This window comes from Falco cherrug, chromosome 4 (genome assembly GCF_023634085.1).
Source record: "Falco cherrug isolate bFalChe1 chromosome 4, bFalChe1.pri, whole genome shotgun sequence".
NCBI lineage: Eukaryota > Metazoa > Chordata > Aves > Falconiformes > Falconidae > Falco > Falco cherrug.
The window spans coordinates 65,766,630-65,788,297 of NC_073700.1; the positions used below are offsets into that span (position 1 = coordinate 65,766,630).

Sequence of the window (21,668 nt, forward strand, 5' to 3'; positions counted from 1 at the left end):
CACTTGAGTGTGTGCAGCATGTTCACAAAAGGCTGTTTTGAAGAGCGCTTTTAACATTTTCTGTCTCTCCGCTAATGGAGAAGTGCAGTACATGCTACAAATTCTGTTGGCCAAGACCGAGGGACTCGTGAACTATATAATATGAATAAATAAGGCAAAATGACCCATATTCTGTACTTAGTTATAATGACTTTTCAAACCGAGTAACTGTGTTTTTTCCGTTAGATTTTAAGTGTGTGCTGGATCCAGTTGGTAAATTGGACTTTCTAATTTCCAGCTAAAGCTTTCATTCCACTGAGTTGTGAAAGTGTGTGTTTAAATGATTGAGATGTAATGTGAAATTTCCTACCGTGGCCCTTATGCTGATGTCATTTGAATGGGCGTGAGAGACTAAGGGCAGAGGAGCAAGTGGTTGGTCCTTATCTCAACATCTGTGTTATATGTACATATGTAGACACATTGCTACATCCCTGGAATTTGTATGATGTGTTAAATGGCCTAAGTGAGAAAACGTGGTATTTTTGTGTAGTTACTGTCGCGACGGAGGGAAGACACAGTCACTCAATATGAGTGATCAGCAGACTTCGTTTATTGTACCTTACAGTCACCTTTTATGCCTTGTTATAATTAGCTCATACATATTACAAAAGTTAAGCTCATTATTGGTTAGTTGCCTAAATATCAAGCCCGCCCCTAGTTTCTCTTCTGTAGTTATCTGTTCCCACCTGCAACATTCTTTTCCCTCCGAAATCTTCCTATTATGTAACAAGAACAGCCAAAGACAGTGTATTTTTGCTTTTTCTTCAGATAAGCTGAGAGCGATGTGCATTTTTGTCCAGCCAGCTGGACTATGTCTATGTGACCCTTTTCAGCTAGCCAGTTATCCACAAGTTACCATCTAGACACTTAAGATAATCTGAGGTACAATAAAATGACATTTAGATGCAAGTATTTCTTAGCTTTTTGGGAAATAATTTTTTAAAGGATTATATGAGCTGGAAGCTTTATGTTATTAAAATGAGCATGTTTAAGGTTAGATATAAATTGATCTCCAGCAGGAAGAATAGGTTTTACACTACACAGCAAGAAGTTTGCCTATGTGACAGTATTCTTTGTGAACTAAAACTTCTTTCATATTGGATGTGCTTAGCATTAGTAATTTTAATTAAAATTTTTTATCAAAAAGTATTGAAGACAATGCATTGAATGCTTGAGATTTTACAGTTTCACAGGTACCAGGCTATTTGTCACCTTATCGGTGTGCTTTCCTTTCTATGAACTTCACATGAACCACCAGATTGCTTCTTTCTGGTTGCTGAATTTTAAGCTCTACAAACTTGGATGACATAAGGTTGAATTGACAGTTTGCTTCTGTTGTTGATGGTCCTTCAAGAAATTCTTTAGGCCATCAGCTCAGATCTGCCTGCTTGGAAAAATCTTGTTGGCGCAGTAAGGTATCACTGTGTCTACAAATATGGTCTCAGTCACTACAGTGATTTTTACCTTTTTTTGTGTGTGTCCGTAGAAACCTGTAGAAATATCACTGGGAATTTATGTAGAAGAATTCTTAATCAGGAGTGGAAATATGCATTTCATATAATTTTAAAGCACCAGGAAATGAATATAGAATGTGGGAACACAATGTTTTTTGATGAAACAAATGTGGAATTCTAGCTGCTCATAAGATATGAGAATATAATTTTGATGTGTTACGGATGTTTTTGAGGTTACATTTTGGTCATCTTGCACTGGATACATTTTCATAAATACTCGCCCCACTTCTATAATGTCATTTAGCTTTGCTGGCACCAGTATATTAAGTGTTTCTGGATTGAAGGAGATGGGTGCTACCTGTTAACTGAAAGTGTTCTGAAAGATACTTTAACATCTATTTCACACCAGAGAATTTTGATGGCTGTTACACTAGTAAAAGCTTTGAAATCCATATTTAGAGTATATTTCAGAGGTTTAGAGGGGATCTTTGCTTGTAACAATTTGCTTCTGTAAGAATAGTACTTACGAGGAAATGACATCTAGCTCAGATTATGGACAGACAGTACAGCAATGTACTGCATTTTCTGCATGGTAATCTTTTTAATTTTTTTTTAAATTGTGTTTAAGGAACGATACTTTTTTGTCATTGCTGTCTTTCACTTGTTAATATTCACTGTAGAAAGAGGGATGCTGGCCCATTTTGGCTTCCATTTGATCACTCTGAGAACATACATGAGGAGCAACAAATGAAGCAAAACACTTAAGGATGCCCCCAAGTAGTTTGCTATAAATATGAGTGCAATAGGGATGTTGATTGTCTTTGATTATTTCTAATGAAGGATGTTGTAATAATACAGGCGTTATAGATATTTAACAAATGTGTTCTCTTTGTAGCTAACAGGCAGCAGTTATTTCACCAATTACCATCATTAGATTAAAAACTCCTTGTGGGGTGCATTAAGACACGCAAGCGTGTAAAGCTTCATCTTGAAATTCACTTTTGATTTAACCTGTGCATTCTGGTTACTGATGTAGTATATGAGAACTGATGCTTTTTCAATACTGACAGACCTCCTTTATTACAGCCATGTTGCTATATATTGTGTGAGCTTTACTATATAAAATGACATGGTAAGATAACCCTACAGTATGTGCTTCTGTAATTATGATTTCTTAATATTTATTGCTGTTTTGGCATTTTAAAATAACCTGAACTTTCATAAGATTTAGCTGTTTAATAAAGTCAGAAGAGAAGGTCAGTCATATGTTTCAGTCAATGCAGAATGTTTGTTGGCTTTTTTTAGATGAAAATGGATATCTGTTTATCTTTCCTTAAAGGTCAGGGCCTGAACTTTTGGCATATAGATGTAGGGGTTATTGCTGATATTCTAATGCCATTAAGGCTGTGTAACAGTCTAGCTTAATAGCTCACACAAATTAAGATAGTGCAAGATGTGACATTGAGCATATGTTTACATATATTTTGGTGTAAGCTGATACAAAGGAAGTATAAATAAATAAATACAGTTCTTCACAGCTAATAGATAGAGAAAATAAGAACATGGATATAACACCCAGTGTCAGGAGAAATTTTGACCTCATATACACTGGGACAGTTCCAGAGTGTTTTTTTTCTTTGGTTGCAAGAGTTTGAGCCAATGCAGTTGAGAGAAATTTAGTCCAGCACTTATAAATAATAAACAACCAATTACACAACAGATCATTCTAAGGCTTAGTCTTTGAGCACTGAGTAGCTCTCAACATTTAGCCTGTTACTCACTAAGGCATTCAAAAGACTGCTTTTCAACTGGGCATTTTATTGCTCAGATTTCATATATACTGGGTTTGACACTGCTGTACTAATACAAGCCTGAAGTACTCAGTCTTTAAATTAGTCTCATTTTATTTGATTGCTCTTAAGTATAATGCCTATTGCTTCAGATCATTTCCATCTGTAACTACATATTTGTCTAGCTAAATTAAATATATAGTAGTTGACGTAAAATTTCAAAACTGAGCTCTTGTTTTTTGTCAGTCCTGCTTCCACCAAATATTTTCCTGGTTTTTGTCTGAAGCGTTCAGTGTATCAGGGTTTCAGTCCACATCTCCTCGCTTGGAGAGGGCAACTTAACTACTGTCCATGGGAGTTGCGATCATCTCTCCCTTTTTGGCCCAGAGAAATAGTAATAAATCTTGCAAAATACTATAGCTTCAAGAGAAAGAAAGCAGTGACACAAGTGCAGGATACCTGACTGGAGGAATGCTATAGGAATCACCGAGTCCATCACAGGAATGTTGTAGCAGCCGTGCTCGAGGAGATGGTGACTCCTGAGAGGAAGGAGACACCTTTGTGCAGTGCAACGGACAGAAATGGTTAAATTGTAGATGTGAGGAGGATTATGAGACTCATTGCTCTTCAGAGTTTCTTGTTGGATTCCTGTTTGGCTTGCTGGCCCTTCTGTGGTTAATCATGCTCAGTCTTACATACAGAGCCGAGCTTAAAAACTGCAGGTCCCACCAGGTGCCTGGGCGTTCAGGGTTATGGCGTGGTGACACCCAGCCCTGCCACACACAACTTGCTTTCTGCAAGAAGTCATAAGAGAGTCATTACAGCCACAAATAAGGTGCCACGGATAGTTTGGGAGTACGCTAATTTAAAATTGCATCAAGTTTGGTGTGGAGTAAAGCATATATATGTATGTGTGTGTGTGTGTGTGTATATGTGTGTGTGTGTATATATATGTATGTATGTATATGTGTATATATATATGAATGATTACTTGTTTTACTTGGGTTTAAATAGCCAAGCATCCAAGGCAGGGCCCTGAACTTCTCTGTAAGATATCCTGCATCATGTATCTGAAGTGTACAGATTTACATACATTTTTCATCATACTCTCCTGTTTTCCCACACATTATCTTGAGCCAGACTTTGAAATGACATTTTAAATTTTTATTTAAAATTTCTTTTGAAGTTGTATGTTCTCTTAGACCGATTTTAGTATTCCTTTTCAGATGCAGTAGGGGTGGTTGTCACTTTTGAAATGAAGCATGTAGATTCCTAATTACTTAAGTGACCTTGAGAAATGAGATTCAAAAGTGACGCAAATAATTTTGGGCATTGTTAGCCACTGAAGAAATATTAACTGCATCAAGTTTCATCTTTCCATTTAAAAAAAAAACTTCTGATCACTACTTATTAGCAGGCTGTAGCAAAAAGGGAAGAATGTTTCTATTAGGTTGATCAAAGATCTTCTTGAGAGTTCTGAGCTTTTCTTGGAGAAAAAAAAAAGAGTTGTTCCAAATCACTCAACTACATAAAAATGGGCATACAATTAATTTGATTGCACATGTGGCTGCAGAAATTTTATGGACAGCTCAGCAGTCAGTTTTCTAAGCAGCCATTTGCATGTACAGTTACTTTGACTACAGATACACAAATTCGGAAAATATAAGGCTCAAAGTAGGAGCAGTAAAATAACTTTTCAGGAAGTATCTAAAATAGGTTAATTTAGTGAAGCTCTTGACAATAAGGAGAACATACTTGCTGTTCAGCTCTTGCATAAGGTCCAGTCCTTAATAAAAAGTGCTTTCTAGTATAAAATAGTAGGATAATTGTTTCAGCAGTCATCCATCCATCCGTGGATCTCAGGAAAGACTCTACTGTCAAAATGCAGGAGCTTAAAATGCTTGGAAGGAGAGTGTCTGCTCTGATTATTGTCAGAGAGTGCTTGGCCCTTTTGCTTAGTTTTATTGTAATGTTATCTCTCTCCTTATTCTGGATCATTTTATAATAAAATAGTTTCATTAAGTGGGGATGCTTTATTTTGTAATTTTTGTGGGTTTGTGTCACAAATTATTTAAAAGTGTAACCAGCTTCCCTTATTGTTATAGGAAAGAGCGAGCTGTGTTCTTTTTCTTCCATGAAGAATCAGCACTTTTCCTTAACAATCCTTTATTTCATCTGAGGACTGTGCACTCACATGGGTTTTCCATATTGAGGTTATTTTGAAATGTGCTTTGCTTGTCTTGCATAATTAGTAACAAATATAGTGCCCAGTTGTCTGGTTATCAAATATTTCCTATTGTTTCAGAAGTGAGATTTTAATTTTATTTTTTAAATGTAGGGAGATCTGTACTGAAGTACCTGAGAACTCATCTGCATTTTCTTAAAACAGAGGAGAAAGGAGACCATGACTGACTTCTACCTCTGCTTGCAGTCCTGAAAGGGAAGCTAACTCTTAAGAGAAGTATCTTAAGAAGTTGATAGTGTAGGTTTCAGATGTTCCTTAGTGGGTCTCTGAACGAATATCCTTTTGAGAGGGACATGAAAGTACTGGAAGCAGTGCAGAGGTGATGCTTTCTTTTTGTCTCATGTTCTGGCAGTATTTCTATCCAGCAACACCTTTTCCTGCTGAAAATGTAGACCTGCAATTGGTGTTGGATGAGGAGCACACAATTTTTTCGTGCAGAAGAGCCTCAGAAAGACAGAAATGTTATGCTAGACACACTCTTTCTACAATCAATAATCCTAGCATTAGTAAGAAACTAAATGCTTCTTCTCTGGGAGATAGCAGAAAACCTAACCACCTTTAGTGAGATTTAATAATTTTTTTTAATATCTTGTTAGTTTATGATCAGGTTGATTCCAAATAAGATGATGTTCATTTTGAATATATCTATATCTATATATATACACACATATATACAAAATTAAATTACATGAAAGTGCCCACCCCCCTTAATGCTCTAAGAAACTTTTTCTTCTAAAAACCTGAAGCATCAAATCTGTTCCTCTTCCGTTTGTACAGTGTAGTTCCTTTACTATTGTAACTGCCCTTTTTATTGACCTAAAACTACTTTATCTTCAGCTCAGAGCTTGCTGAGCTCTTGAGGGTAATGTGACCTTAGAAGGTGTGTTCAGCAACACATTGAAGAAGGACAGCTCTAGCTTGTTGAGAAAGCTGCTGATTTATCAAAGAAGCCTAAGAATTTGAATTCCACAAATTGGTAATTTTTAAATGTTATTATCACTCAGTGTAATTTGGTTGTTGGCAGAAATGACAGCTACAGAGGGAGGAAGACATTTTCTATACTTGCTCTCTTTAAAAACTGTAAGAGGTTGAGTTAAACATAGCTCAAATATAATCTAGACCTTGCAAAGTAAAGCTCCTAGCTTTGAGTAGGATGACTCCCATGTTTTCAAAAAGATGAAAATTCCTTCTGTTTTCTACTCATGTTCTGATTCTGCCTGTATGTTGTCCAATTTCTCCCATATTATTAGTATAAATCAGAGATACTAGACAAGCCTACAGTGTATTTGCACAGTTCCCTCATTACTATAATGCATTACTGTATAACCTAAGAACTGAAAATATTTTGGCAGGAGGAAGATGTTAAGATCTTTTATACATTTCTATCAACAGGAAAACTGAAATGCATGGAATAGAGGTAACTACATCAGTTATGTGCATAAAAACAAACCAAAAACCCAACTAAAAGCAATCCAGTCACAGAAGTCTTTTTTTTTTTTGGCATCAGTCAAATATATCCATTTATTTCCCTGTCCTGTTAACTTCTAATTTACTATATAGTAAGCATAGGAGTTTATGAAGCTGTATTATACAGCTAAGGGCATTTATCTTTAGTGCGTGGATAGTAAACTGAAGTAGAGAAAAGGTAAAAGGAAGATGACACCCAAAAGCTGCCTGATGCAAAGCTGTACAGGGCAGCATAGCAAAACATAGCTCAGTTGAGTCCCCTTCTTTCCCCAAGTAATTAGAAATTTTTTTTCTGCTAAAATCTGGGCTGAGCATGGATTTGTGGCATTCTGCTGGCTTTGGTAAAGGCTTTCTGGAGATTTGACAGCAGAAAATGCCACAGTCCAAATTTATATCCTGCATGCATTTCAACTTCTGTTTTTTCCATGGGGATTTTAAGTGGAGTGTGTGAACCAGACATCTGTAATGATGCCATAATAAGGCTATGGGAATTAAGCTTATTAATAATGAAATGTTGTCCTGGGACTGCAGTCATGTTCTGATTTCTAGTTTAGAAATTTTAGCAGATAAAATCTGTACTCAAAGAGCAGTATTCAAAATGGATCCTTAAAATAAGAAAAAGATAAATTCCATAACAAGCTGAGATGTGACTTAAAAAAAACTTATACAGATCATCTTCACATGATGTTGCAAAGAGTTAAAGAGCTTTATGAATGTTTGAAGCACTGTTCAAATTATGAGGTCTCCAAAGTAAAAAATGGGTGTTATAAGAACTACTATTTTTTTTCATCTCTGTGTAATAGCACTGATAAATTTTATATCAGCCTGAAAGTGGATGAAGACTTTCAAATTCAAATGTCCGTTTTTCAGCTATTTTGAATGCTGCTGAAGGAAGGGATGCTGTCTCATGATAGTTAGCCTAGAGGAACTGATACAAATTTCCTGAACTGTTTGAGCTGCGTACACTTGCTGTGTGTACTAGAGGACTTAGATATGTTCAAGATGAAGATTTTTAGAGGTTATGTCACCCCCAGCCCTGTCACCTGTGTCAGTCTACTTCTTAACATCATTACCATCTTGATAATAAAATATATTGTACTAAACTTTAATCAGATGTAATTGTGCAGATATCAGAAATCTGTACGTAGACTACTGGTGACTGTATTGGACTCCTCTTTCACATGTGAATATTAACCTGCTCAATAAAAAAGCAGACTTAGCAAATGAACACAGGGAACAGCAAGAAATCAATTCAGGCTTTAACCTTGTGGTGGGTTGACCTTGGCTGGACACCAGGTGCCCACCAATCTGCTCTATCACTCACTTCCTCAGCTGGACAGAGGAGAGAAAATATAATGAAATATAATGGGTCGAGGTAAGGACAGGGGAGATTGCTCAGCAATTACTGTCACGGGCAACACAGACTCAACTTGGGGTAATTAGTTTAATTTATTACCAATTGAATCAGAGTAGGATAACGAGAAATAAACCCAAAACTTACAACACCTTCCCCCCCACCCCTCCCTTCTTTCTGGGTTCATCTCTACTCTGAAATTTTCTGCCTCCTCCTTTTGAGCAACTCGGGGGACGGGAAAAATGGGCGTTGTGGTCAGTTCATCACACGTTGTTTCTGCTGCTCCTTCCTCCTCACACTCTGCCCCTGCTCCAGCGTGGGGTCCTTCCCATGAACTTCTCCAGCATGGGTCCTTCCCACAGGCTGCGGTTCTTCACACACTGCTCCAGCCTGGGTCCCTGCAGGGTCACAAGCCCCGCCAGCAGCCGTGCCCCAGCGTGGGCTTCTCTCTCCACAGGGCCACAGGTCCTGCCAGCAAACCTGCTCCAGCACAGGCTTCCCACGGTATCACAGCCTGCTCCGGGCATCCCCCTGCTCCGGCGTGGGGTCCTCCAGGGGCTGCAGGTGGGGATCTGCCCCACCATGGGCTCCCTGGGCTGAGGGCACAGCTGCCTCACCGTGGGCTTCACCAGGGGCTGCCGGGGAACCTCTGCTCTGGTGGCTGGAGCCCCCCCGCCTCCTCCTGCACCGACCTGGGGGGCTGCAGGGCTGCTGCTCTCACATAATCTCACTCATCTGCAGGTGCTGTTGTGTAGCAGGTTTTCCCCCTCCTTAAATACTTTATTCCAGAGATGCTCCCACCATCATTGATGGGCTTGGCCTTGGCCAGCGGTGGCCCCATCTTGGAGCTGGCTGGCATTGGCTCCATCAGACATGGAGAAAGCTTCTAGCAGCTTCTCACAGAAGTCGCCCCTGTAGCTCCCCCACTACCAAAACCTTGCCACACAAATGCAATACAAACCTCAAATGTTTCTGTAGTTGTGTCTTTCACGTAGGTTGTGTTCAGCTTCCCAGGCTGAGGACTGTTGCACAAAAAGTTTGGCTTCTGTCTTTCCCTTTGATCTTATACAAAAAAGTATGTTGTGCAACTTTCAGAGACCATATCTGATATTGCAGAGTTGTAACTGCATGTTGCCTTAGTAGGGCAGATTAAATGTAGGTTGGGCATGCATATGCCTAGCTAGTGCATTTGAACTGCAGGCATATCTTGACAACCTCTGAGATGTTTCAAATGGAAGTGGTAGATGCTGATGGTCTGTCAGGGATGCTCTCTGCTGAATGGCTGTCTGTTTTCATGCTGGACTATCTTCAGTACAATACTGAGTCATGTGCAGTGTAGTGGGGAGAGGGTGGGTTTTGATGTGGTGTTTCAAAGGTTGTTGATAACACTGGACAGATTGCATCAAAGAGAGGATCACAAATGAACTTTCTGCATAGTAGGAAAGGCTTCTTTTGTCCTTTCAGCTTGTGAACCCCAGGTGTGGTCCTAAGGTACACTTCAGTAACCAGTTGTGGGCATAATTTCTCAAGTAAGAGCAAGTCTCATTTGTCATATTGCCTGGACCTTCCCTGGATTTCTCCACGTCATAAATGTCTCTGTTTTGCCTCAGTCAGCCAACCGTAGTCAGTCACCTGGGAGCACAGCAGGACCTCAGAAGTGGCAGCCTGGCTCTGCTCCCTGCCTGCGTGGCAGAAGGTGGGGTGGAACTCAGTGAGAGCCGGGGTGAAACCCTGGGGCAGAGAGGCTGTTGACAGAAAACAGCTCGAGGTCCCTCAGAGCAGAAGAAATGAGACCACTGAGCTCTGGTTCTGTCTGTCACATGTTGGTGTCCGTAAGTGAGCTGACAAAGCCCCATGGCTAGTAGTGTTTGCCGACTGGCATTGTTGATAGGGTTGCAAAAGAGAAAGAAAGGATCATTGACAAGATCCAAATTGACAAGAGGGAAGACAGTCATAGGATATCAGATATACTTTGTTCTGATTCCTTGTCACTCATCTCATCTGAAATAGAAAGTTGGAAATATGGCAATGACTTGGAAATTATCAGAACAGCAAGTTGCAAGAAGGGGCTGCTGAGCCACCTGTGCCAGACTCTGTGCTTTAGCTATAGCGTTCCTATATATGCCTTTTGTTTCTTCTTTTGCTATGCAGTAATTCTTATATCTTGCATATGTATTTTCATGGATTGTATCACTGAAGTATACCTACATTCTGTTGGATAGAAATAATATGTAATATAAAATGTGCATTTTAACAACTAATATTCTACATTCTTTATGCAGGTACAGAAGGCTTGGGATTTAGCATTACTTCAAGAGATGTCCCAATTGGTGGCTCTGCTCCAATTTATGTGAAAAACATCCTTCCGAGAGGTGCAGCTATTCAAGATGGGAGACTAAAAGCTGGAGACCGATTAATTGAGGTGATGAAGTGTTACATGTTGTTTGTGTTTTTGAGTGAACTCAAGCAGTAGTTAACTTCCAAAGGCTTTTAGTGGTTTATCTTATAGGAAAATGTTTCCCTCTTCTTTTTTGCCTTTTTTTGTAGCTTTGGGGTTTTTTGGCTTTTTTTTTCTTTTTCTTTTTTTTTTCTTTTTTTTTTTTTTTTCCAGGTAACAGATCAAGGGCTACATATTTTCAATTTTAAGAGCTGGACCCAGACATACTATAAAAACATGAGTTTGCATGTCGTTATGTCAATATAGTGGCATAGTCTTGCATTGCTGTTTAGGAATAAGTTGAAGGAGAGCCATTGTTACCTAATAAGTGGCATTAAATCAGCGTGGAGTGACAGACCAGAAATTATTGAAGGTGTTGCCAAGCACGGAAGACAATAGGCTGGAAAAGTTTAGTGAATTAACTGGAAGCGACAATATAAGAGGAGAATAGTGCTGCAGCGAATCAAGGCCACATCCCTCCTGAAGGATGTCCTCAAGGGAGTTAAATTTTCCTTAGATAGATGCACAGCAGAGATCTTGCTGCAAATCTAGCTGGAGTGATATGAGACGTTATCACCCACAGCTCTTCATTACTGTCCTTAAGCCAAATGACACTGGAGGTATAGCTGAGACTGTAACTTCTTCTCAGTGCCCTAACTTCACTTTACTGCAAAACTAGCAAAGTCAGCTTGAATTGTTGCTGGAGGGATAGGCCTCTGTAATTACTGTAATTCAAGGTAACCCAGATGACTTGGGTAGAAGGGGACTGAGAAGAATTTAATATTACAGCTATGGTATCTCAACAGTGTGAGCTGTGATCTTTTATGAGGGGAAGGAAAAAGAGGTTTGCTGACTTCTTCTGAGCAGCATGCTCCTTTGTTCAATGTCGTTAGTTGATTTGCCTTGCATTTCAGGAATGTTTCTGAAGGTCAAGCCTGAGAATACACTATCTTTCTGTGGCTTCCCCCTTACTCAAGTTAGTTCATACAGTGGGAATTTTACCTGTATGTTTTCCATACCTGTCTGTCCTGTTAAGTGGTATCTGGAGGCCAAGGACTTGGACTACTGAACAAAGTCAAAGTAAAGAGTAGCTACCCCAATGTTATTTGGGGGAAAAAAGTACTTTCCACTTCTGACACAATTTGTTGTGCAAGATATATTTGGAAGATATGTATAACACCAAGGCATGTGGAAACAGGACCAGTTTTGGATCATGCATTGATTTTAGCAAAGGATTTTAATGCAGAAAAATGTAAAAAATACTGGTAGATGGGTTTAGTTGTCTTTAGATTATATTGGAGTATACAGTTGCTGCTAAAAAGGAGGGAAATTTAGCTGTCTTGCTTGTTATTTATAGGTAAAGATTGCATGTTTAATTAGTTCTACCAAGTAGAAGCTCTATTGAGCCAATAAGCAGATTGCTTCAGTGAGTTTTTTTTTAATACTGTCCCATGTGCTTAATGTGATTTTTCAGTATAAATTTGTGCTGTTTTTCCAGTTTTGGAGTCTTATCAATTTCTAATACTTCCTTTGTCACAGGTAAATGGAGTTGACTTAACAGGCAAAACTCAAGAAGAAGTTGTGTCCTTGCTGCGAAGCACCAAGATGGGAGGGACCGTTGGCCTTCTGATTTTTCGACAAGAAGAAACATTCCATCCAAGGGAACTGGTGCGTAAAATAGAGAGCAGCTAAGAGATTTAGATGAGTATGAGCAAATGATTTGATCTTGTCATCTGCTAGTAAACATGCATGGCCAGAACTGAATATAAGAAAAAGAAAAGAAAAAACAAACTATTTTGCTTTATTTAAAACAATTTTACATGGATGTTTTTTATTCTCTTTGAGATTTGCTATTGGAATTAAATATTTGTTGATAATGTATAAGTGAGAGTTATATTTTGAGTGAAAATGTTTATTGTAGAAGAAGCTATCGGATGGACTTTATTCAGATGCATGCAGACAAGTAGATTACTTCATATCTTTCGTATGGACAAATCTATGTTTGAAAGCCTGCCATTTGTCCCACTACCTGCTCACTAAAATGTTTTAGAGCATATAATATTACTCCAAAACAGGATATGGAAATATCTTTCTATCAAAAAGTGGAATATATAAGAACTAGTAGCCTCTTTTGAATATAAATGCAATCTCTGTGGAATGGAAACCCTGCAGTTATTAATTTAGCAGGGCAATTGAGAAAATGTTTCTGAGGAATTTACATGAAATGGAAATAAAATGCTGTTTCATACTGTACCTGCTCCGGTTGCATAGTGTATACAGATATTTCTCTGATAATTATTCAAGATAATTTCTGTTATGAAAAGGTAGACTGTGAATGTAGCAGTCTTACTTTGTTCTGTATTCAATTAAACTGCTGAAGTTATTTATTATTTGTATTATCATAGCTATAGGTCTAAAAATAACTTATTTGGCTGCATTATCATACAAAGATAGACATATACAAGTTGAAAAATATAAGTATGATGAATTGATTGCTTCATTTTTCTGTTGGATTTGTTATTTTGACTGCAAAGAGAATGAATTTTTGTTTGGCCATTTCAAGACAGTTAACATTGGCCTTTTACTTTTCAAAACTACAGTAAAACCTAGGAAGTCAAAGTGGCAGGCAAGGTTGTAAATGAACCGTACATTTACCTTAATATTCTTGGAACATGACTTCAGGTGCTGAAGTGAAACTTGTCTTAAAATGAAGAGAAATGAACAATTGGAAAGCATATTATGCCCTACCTTATTATGGAACTGTGAAAGCAATCTGTTTATAAGTTCCTATGATGTAATTTTCACAGTATTGCTATCTTACATAAAGGTGAATGAAAATGCTTTTAAAATTTTTCAAATAAACTTAGAAGTAAGAAAATGTCTTAATTTTGTCTATATTATTTCTATAGTAAAATGAGGAAGTTTTAATGCATAATTTAACTGAATATTTTGTTTAATTATAAACAAAGGTATGTGAGTAATGCAGAGATTTCATAGTAATACTTGATATAGTTTTAAAAATAACAGCAAATCAGCCCCTTTAATTGAGTTCAACCTCAGTAGCCTCCCTGCTGCTGCTCAGGCGATACTCTCTCAGGTATTTTGGCAAGCACGAGCGTAGAGAAGCTAGATCTAAGCATGGCTGTCAGGTAGTAGGTGGGCTCTGTGCTGTGCAGTCAGAGATCAGATCTGAACTGATGTACGTTTCTGTACATTTCTGTAGCTCCAGTTGAACAAGTGATATTGTGAGGATCTGACAGTACGTATGCGTGATGATCCTCTGTTGCATAAGGATTTGTTTGTTTCCATTTTGACATGAAGAACTGTTAGGTGTGCTCTGTTGACAGCTGTCAAAGAGCAGGAGCAGAATTGCTGGGGAAGTTGTTGAACTAAAACTCATCATAAGGGCTGTTCTTTCTTCTCTGGTAAGAAATAATCCTAAAAGAAAAAAAAAAAAAGTAATTTTCAACCAGCTTCTCTCCTTGACTTTTACTAGCTTTATTTACCAAAAAGACCCCAACAAACCAACCCCCAAGCAAAATGAATATTGAAGGAGGGATGGGAACGATCTGAAACCATGTCAGTTCATCTTTTTCACATGCAAACCTTCTTTGGCCACTTATGAACAATTTGTCTTTGCATCCTTCCCCTATTTCTGTCATATTTTCCACATTTGTATGCTTTAAATATTAACTGATTCTGTTTCGGAAACCATATGCATAAAATCATGTTATTTGATATTATCCATCTCATAAAGGGTAGGACTTACTGTTACTTGCTGAGGAGCACTCAGCATTAAAACGATCTTATTTTACCAACATTTGTACAGAGACTAATCCCAATAAAAATGGCGTTTAGATTTTATGTTTTAGGTTAGGCTCGTTGAATGACTTTTGAAAAATTACTTATCATTGGCTTTCTTTATAAGTAAAATGAGGATAATAAGCTTTCAGGAGAGTTGTGGAGTTTAGTGTCTTTGATGTTTGTTGCCGTTATGGTCTGGAAAAGACCTACAAAAATGTGTAGTTGTATCTAAAATGGGATCTTTGTAGCTTGTGTGGTCAGGTTAGGGGAGGTGTGTTTGATGGAGAACCACCACCCAGTGCAGCAGATCATGGTAGAAATGAATGAAACAAAGCAGGGAATAAAAATCTAACTGACAGGAGTCAACTTTTCTAACCAGCGAGGTCTGGAAGAATGATTATGCTTCTTCAGGATACCAGGCATTTTTTTGCTTCCAGAGTTACCTAGTGCCAGATAGGTGGTACACTATGGCTTGTCCGCATCAATGTGAGGCAGATTTGTCTCTTAAAAATCTTCTTTCCCTGCCTCCTCCCTTTATGAGAGGGATGAGGATTACCCTGGTTAAGTAGAGCTCCTGTAACACCGTGGTTACCTCCCACACCCAAACATAACTTGCTGCGAAGGATTTTCTTAGAGCCTGCTACTGACTATGTGAATCCACAGAAGGATTGACTTGGTTTATTTAGCTGTTGAGCTATATTCTCAATATCAGCAGAGACTGGCTGGCAGAGTTAGTCTCCAATACCCTACAAGTTAATACACCCATGGATATATGTTGGTCCTTTCTATGTTCCCGGTAGCTGTCTCCTTCATCATTTCTTTTTCTTAAGGGTTGTTGGCTGCAGCTTATAGCTAACTAGGTGTTTGTGTTACTACACCACTACTATGTTTTTCTGCTTAATCATTTGAGTCTCCTGCAGAACAGCCCAAAACAAAAAAGTCCAGTAAACCCTAGAATTTCATTTTGGCCCAGCTGAATGGAAAGAAATATCTAGTTAGCCTAACAATGATGATCCAGCCAGGAACAAGGTGGCTCCTGGGTGCTCAAAGGGGTTTTCATATGGGTGGACATGGGCTTGGAAGAGCAATGGTTCCTTATGTGCGTTTCCAGAATTGGTAGCGGGATGCAGAAAGGTTTTCCAGTAAGGTATGTTTGCCTTATGTTCCCTTAAGACACAGGTGAGAAATGCAAGGTACTGGAGGGTCCTATCTGTGGTGGACTGAAAGCACTCTCGTGTCCTGGGTTATACAGTGCTGTAGTTCTGGTTCATCCAAATGCACTCAAAGGGGAATCCCCTGTTAAAGTGAGAATGGATGTTTTAAAAATTAGGTACTTGTTTAAAATATTTGGAAGGGTTAATCTGGGCTGCTGAGGTCATTCTTCAAAAATTTCAAAGCAGAAGGAAAAGGCCAGGGAAGAACATCCCTGAATAAGAGTGTTCCACCAGCCAGAAAATGGTACAAGCAGCTGAGATTCTTCATTGGCTAGATAGCCACCTACCTCACAACCAGATAAAGTCCCTGGCCTAAGATCACTGGAGGTTATTTTTGTTCACCTCTCATTTAGTGCTTGTTTAGACAAATTTGAATCAAGGGTGTGGCAAACACCCTTCATTTTTCCATTACCCACTTCACGTCAGAATTAGAGCTCTTTGTTTCATCCCCCTGCTGATAGATAGTATATGTCGTATGTAGTTGTGTTCTTATTTATTTTTTTTACTTCCTTTAGAATGCAGAACAAAGCCAGTCACAAATTCCAAAGGAAACGGTAAGAGCTTTGTCTTTTCCATACTGGAAGACTCCCAAATGTTTTTAAATTGATATGGCACTTCATCAAAGTTTCACAGATCCTCCTTTCACCTTATACACTGTAGATGGCTCTGTCTAGCTTTACATTTTAAATGCGTTTTTTAATGTAATTTCAAATACTGTTTGAATATTGTGTACAAATCAGTTCTTATGTATGTTCAAGTGCTATTTGAAATTACATTAGCCAAAGGCCTAAAGTTGGAATGATAAGAGTAGACTGTTAACTTGGGTCACTTGTTGAAACTGTTTAAATCATTATTGTGTGACTGAATCCTGAGATACAAACACAGCGATTAGGCAGTTTGGATTTAAGGCTCAATTGTATCCTCATAGCAAACCGCTGTTTGTTAGTTATTTTTAAGAAACTATTTAGTTTCTTTAGTTCTTAAAAGAAAAGATTTAACCCTTTGAGGGCTGTAACAGGTATGTATGTGATCTGTCAGTGAGGCTGTGTATTGAGGTTGTATACTGTTTACACACCTCATTTTAGTCAGTAGAACAGGATCAGTCTTAATACACATTATACTAGTATCTGTTAAAAGTTTTTCTAAAATAAAAGATTTTATGAAATATTAACAGAGGTATAACAAGAATATATTACCTTAAGGGTATAGTGTATCTTAGTTAAAAACATATTTCAAGAAACTCCATTCAATTAGGTATCTATTTCAAAATTAAATAGTAACTTAGATTATGGAGAATTTAAGAGCATTTGTGCAGGGATTTGAAATCAGCTAGGCTGTTGCAAAACAGAAAAGGTTTCTCTAGGCAATTCAGAATGCCTTACAAGCAATGGTGAGGTAGTGTCTGGGATAAAAAGAAAGTCAAGACTAGGTAAAGAGATGTAAGAGCCATCTCAGTGAGATAGTCAAGGGTACATAGGTTGATACTATTATTTTTTCCGGCCAATGGAATGTAACTGTAAAAATGGGCTTTTGGGTTGAATGTAGCAATATTCACTTTTATCCCTCTGGCTTTTGATGTCCTTCTAGCTTGAAAGTCATCTGCATAAGGGCTCTGCAAAATTGTGGGTGTATCATTGTTTCAGACATGCCTTGCAGTATCTTTTTAGTACATCTCATTAGTATATGTATGGTTTTATCTTCATAGTTTCTTACCATGTACTGCTGATACATAAGGAGATCAAAGATAAAAACCCAGGACCGTATTTCTGCCTGTAATTGAATACAATTGAGAATAATTTGTGGGTGCAGCCTTATAAAAGTGCCCTGGTTTTAGGAGTTGAAATTCTGCCCCAAAACTGCATTAAGATTAGTCAGATCACCTACAAGGTGTTAATATAAATCAGTTGCTCATCTGTTGCAAAGTTAGTGTTTTGAATTCAATTCCATGGTAAATGCTTTCTCTGCCTCTTTTGAGACCAACACCCTGACTTCATCTAAGGAAAGACCAAAAGAAAATAAGTATCTCTCATTTGTTCTCTGTGGATGTGGGCTAAAAATTGCTTGTTAACCAGGGGATTATGGAAGACAGACAGGAAGCATATGAGTAGCTAGGGATTTCTGAGAAACCACCCAGAAAGACCTAGCAAGCCTTGGAAATAAGGAACTGAACTGGGAAACGTGTGGAGAGTTACTTGGTTAGTGAGGGAATGAAGCTAGAAAGCTGGTCAACATGTGTTTTGCTTAATGGCTTGGTTTTTTCATTATGGGGTGGGATTTTTCTGTTACTTATTTGAAGGCTCAGATCAATAGTGATCAATAGTAGGAACAATAGATCTCTTTAAATTTGCTTACTCCCGGGTGGAAGTAAAAAATGGACTAAACGTGAAAGGTATGAGCGGGTATTTGTAATGCACAATGCTTTTGCACTTACCTCTCTTCTTCCAATCTGCCTTGCTTTGGGTAAGTGTTATACTCCAATTCTACAGAACCAGTTTTCCTCAGCTGTACATTAATAATACAGTCACATGCTTTCTTTTTTTTACATATTATTTTTGAAACTATTTTTCATTGCTTTCCTTTATTCTTGGTTCTGCCTCAATCCCTATTTATTCCTCCTCTGTCTACTTTTCAGGTCTTTAAGATTTCTAATCTTGCAATTTCTATTTCTGTGCCTGCTCTGATCATTGTGCTGTTAGTTGTGAGGTTTTAGTCTCCAAGTGTCAAGGACTTGATAGTAGAATGCAAAGCAAAAAAAACCCCAAACCCAACAACAACAAAAAAAAAGCATGATGAAAGCAGGGAAGCTATAGAAATGAGAGAGAGGTAAAATACTAAGTCTGTTTTTAGTTTAAAGACAGAATGTTTGCGGTTGTTTTTTGTTGTTATGTCTTTGTGGGGAAATAGAAGAAAAATGCACCTTTGAAATTAAAAAAGAAAAAAACCAAAACCTTGAAAACGGAAGGCCTGAAATAAAATGTCTATGTAGACCCCAAAATAAAAAGCCTAATTTATCAGCACATTATTAACACTCAGGGGTTACATTCATATAACTGGTAATTTGAAATGGTTTACACTAATATTGTGGCACTTGGATGCTGTAGCTAGAGTCTTCATAGATGTAATGAAGAAAACCTTGAAAATTATTTTTTTCTTCATTTATTTGTGGCCTGAAATCTTACCCATGTAGGAGAGCATATGACTTCATATTTTGCACACCATCACAAAATACAGATTCCCATCTTCTCATTCTTGAACTGTCATAGGAGTAGTTTTTGTAACTTGCTAAGCTCTCAGAATTTAAGCTTTGCTTTCCAGTTATCCATAAGAAATGTAAATTGCTAATGCAACTTCAGCTTCTATCCAGTAACTGTGCCCTGGTGAAAACAATAGTGCTGTTTTTACCTTCTGTTTTGCTGACAAATGGAACAGGCACTCTACTTCTGAAGCAAGGAAATCTCCTGTATCTTGGTTGAAAGATTGTTTCACACAGCCATGAGTTTGTGCCATTTGTATATCTGATGACAACATGGAACAGATGCACCTATTTCTAAATGTGGTGATTATTTGGAATGTAGGAGATTGACCGTAATATGAAAACTAGTAATTTATCATTATTACATTTCTTTTTTTAAGCATAATTATCTTAATCTTGTTACGGAGCATTGAAATGAACTGTTAATTATGCTATGTAAAACATCTGCCAATTAATTTTTCCTCATACTCTTTGAAAATCAGTAGTGTTTCAGTAGTAGTTTGCTTTTACAATTGTCATTCACTGCTTATTTTATGATTTCACAACCTGCAAGTTAACTTTCATGTAAGCATAATACTAGAAAAATAATAATTATTGTATAAGTAAGTGTTTTTGAGGTGGTGTTGTCTATTGGTAAAAAGAGATTCAAAGTTAAGATTCAGGATTTCATTTAATGATTGTTTCACTCAGCAGCATGGGAAAGCTTCAGTTTTCGATTCTCATTTGTTTTTCTGTCAAATTGTTGTAAGTGAGCAGAATGTTATGAATTTTAGTGAGTGCAGGATTCGTAACAGTGACATAACAGGAGCGGTTGGTGTGTTGGAACAATATATAAATGTTTAGCAGCTCTGATGGAAATTGCAAATGGGATTGCTTTTTATTTTCTTCTGAACTTGAACATCTGATGCTCCTGTTGTTATATAAATTTCATTTTGATCACCGTCTTTTTTCAGAATCGAAGGGTATTTTCATGGCTAAACCTATCAGCATTTTTGGTTTCAAATGCACCTTTTATGCAAGAATTCATAAGCTTTTGGAATAGGGTGATACAACTGTGGTCAGAGGCATTTTGTAAGAACTAGCACATAGTTATTTTTATACATATTTTGTTTGCAACTTTTTCTGTTGTGAATATGAGAGATATACTAGCAAATGCCTAGAAAGACATCATTTGTATTGATTAACGGATGGAAAATTCTTAGAGCTTAATCTTGGGGAAATAAACATTGCCAGTGTTTAGCTTTAAGATATTGGTGTTTTGAGCACATATGTTTGTTTCTAACTTTTGGTGGAAAGCTGTTTGTATTACTTCAGGATACATATTCACTGGGTGTGTATCCATAGCTATATTTCAAAAGCTGTAAGTTAAGCTCCACCGATTCATATTTAGCACTTACATAGAACTTCAGCTTTTATAGCAGTTTTGTATCATTCAGTTGATGCAACTCTTCCTTCACATAGAACCTTCTTTGGAGAACAGTTTAGAGCTTCATCAGTTTCCGTTGCTGCACTAGGTGATCCAAGTGTCTAAAAATTGAGCCAAGATCATACACTGACTAATATGAGCCTACATCAACAGCAGTGATGTCATTAGATACAGAATTATTTTCTTGCAGGAGGAGAGGTCTGACTAAATGAATGCTGTTATTTCCTCCATGGTGTTTAGGAATACTGCAAATAACCTGTGCTGACTGTTTTTTTTATATTTTTATCTGCTAATTGTGTGAGGCACAAGGTGATTACAATGTTTTAAAAGCCTTTTTTAGTGCTATTTTGAGTGGTTTCAGATTATATTTTTAATAAAGTTGTGATGTAAGAAATAGCAGATCACTGCCTGTATGAAAGAAAGACGTAATGAATGTGTAATCTTCTGCAGGATACTGCTGTACTTAGTTTTCTACCATAGGAGGTACTCTAGTATGGAATAGCATATTCTGGGCATTAAAGAGTAGAGCTGGGACATGAATTCCTAGTGAATAATTAATGTAACAGTTGAGTGACTGTATTTATGAATGCTCTTTGAGTACTCTGAATTTCCTGGAATTTTCAATGACAATCCACATAAACTTCTGTGTAAGGGTGTGCTTGGGACTGATGCTCAAGCTCATAGTTCTGACTGTTGTCTGCAGGTGATTTACCTGGGCTGCAGCGTGGCACTCCCAAGCTGGCTCCATGCAGGACTGCAGGGCAGCTTTAGCTGTTTTCTCAGTTTGCGGTGATCACGCTTGCTGACCAGTTGCCAGTTTCATGGAAGGCAATGTATGTGTTCCTCCACCAAGGTTCTGTAACAGGGCTGCCTCAGTGCCACTGTTGCAGAGTCATCCTGAGGCCACACTGGTGTGTGCTTCATTATTCACCATTATTATGGTATTTCCTACATACTGACGTTATGTTGTTTTGGATAATAGGAGTCAACTACGTAAGGCATTTACAATTCAAACAACAGATATACACTATGAGACTGAAAGGGGCTTGCCAGATCCTTTAGTTAGTTAACTGCCAGCACAGGCAATAGGGTCATCAGGTTCTTTCAAATGCTTGTCCTAATTTGGGTGAAGGCAAAGTTCACATTGTTGCTTAAAATTCCTATTTAAACCTCTGAAAACTCTGG

The 21,668-nt window shown here is 37.8% G+C and overlaps 1 protein-coding gene across 19 annotated transcripts in view; it reads left to right on the forward strand.

Annotated features, from left to right (window-relative positions):
- The window catches only part of PARD3 (par-3 family cell polarity regulator), a 458,069-nt gene that overhangs the window by 248,894 nt on the left and 187,507 nt on the right, over positions 1–21,668 (forward strand). For 12 of the 19 annotated variants that reach the window (XM_055707494.1, XM_055707486.1, XM_055707491.1 and 9 more), the window contains 3 exons: positions 10,632–10,771; positions 12,326–12,454; positions 16,320–16,358. In XM_055707494.1, coding sequence (XP_055563469.1) covers positions 10,632–10,771; positions 12,326–12,454; positions 16,320–16,358 — 308 coding nt within the window. The remainder of the gene's footprint in view (positions 1–10,631; positions 10,772–12,325; positions 12,455–16,319; positions 16,359–21,668) is intronic. The other 7 variants (XM_055707505.1, XM_055707490.1, XM_055707504.1 and 4 more) reach the window with 1 other exon arrangement.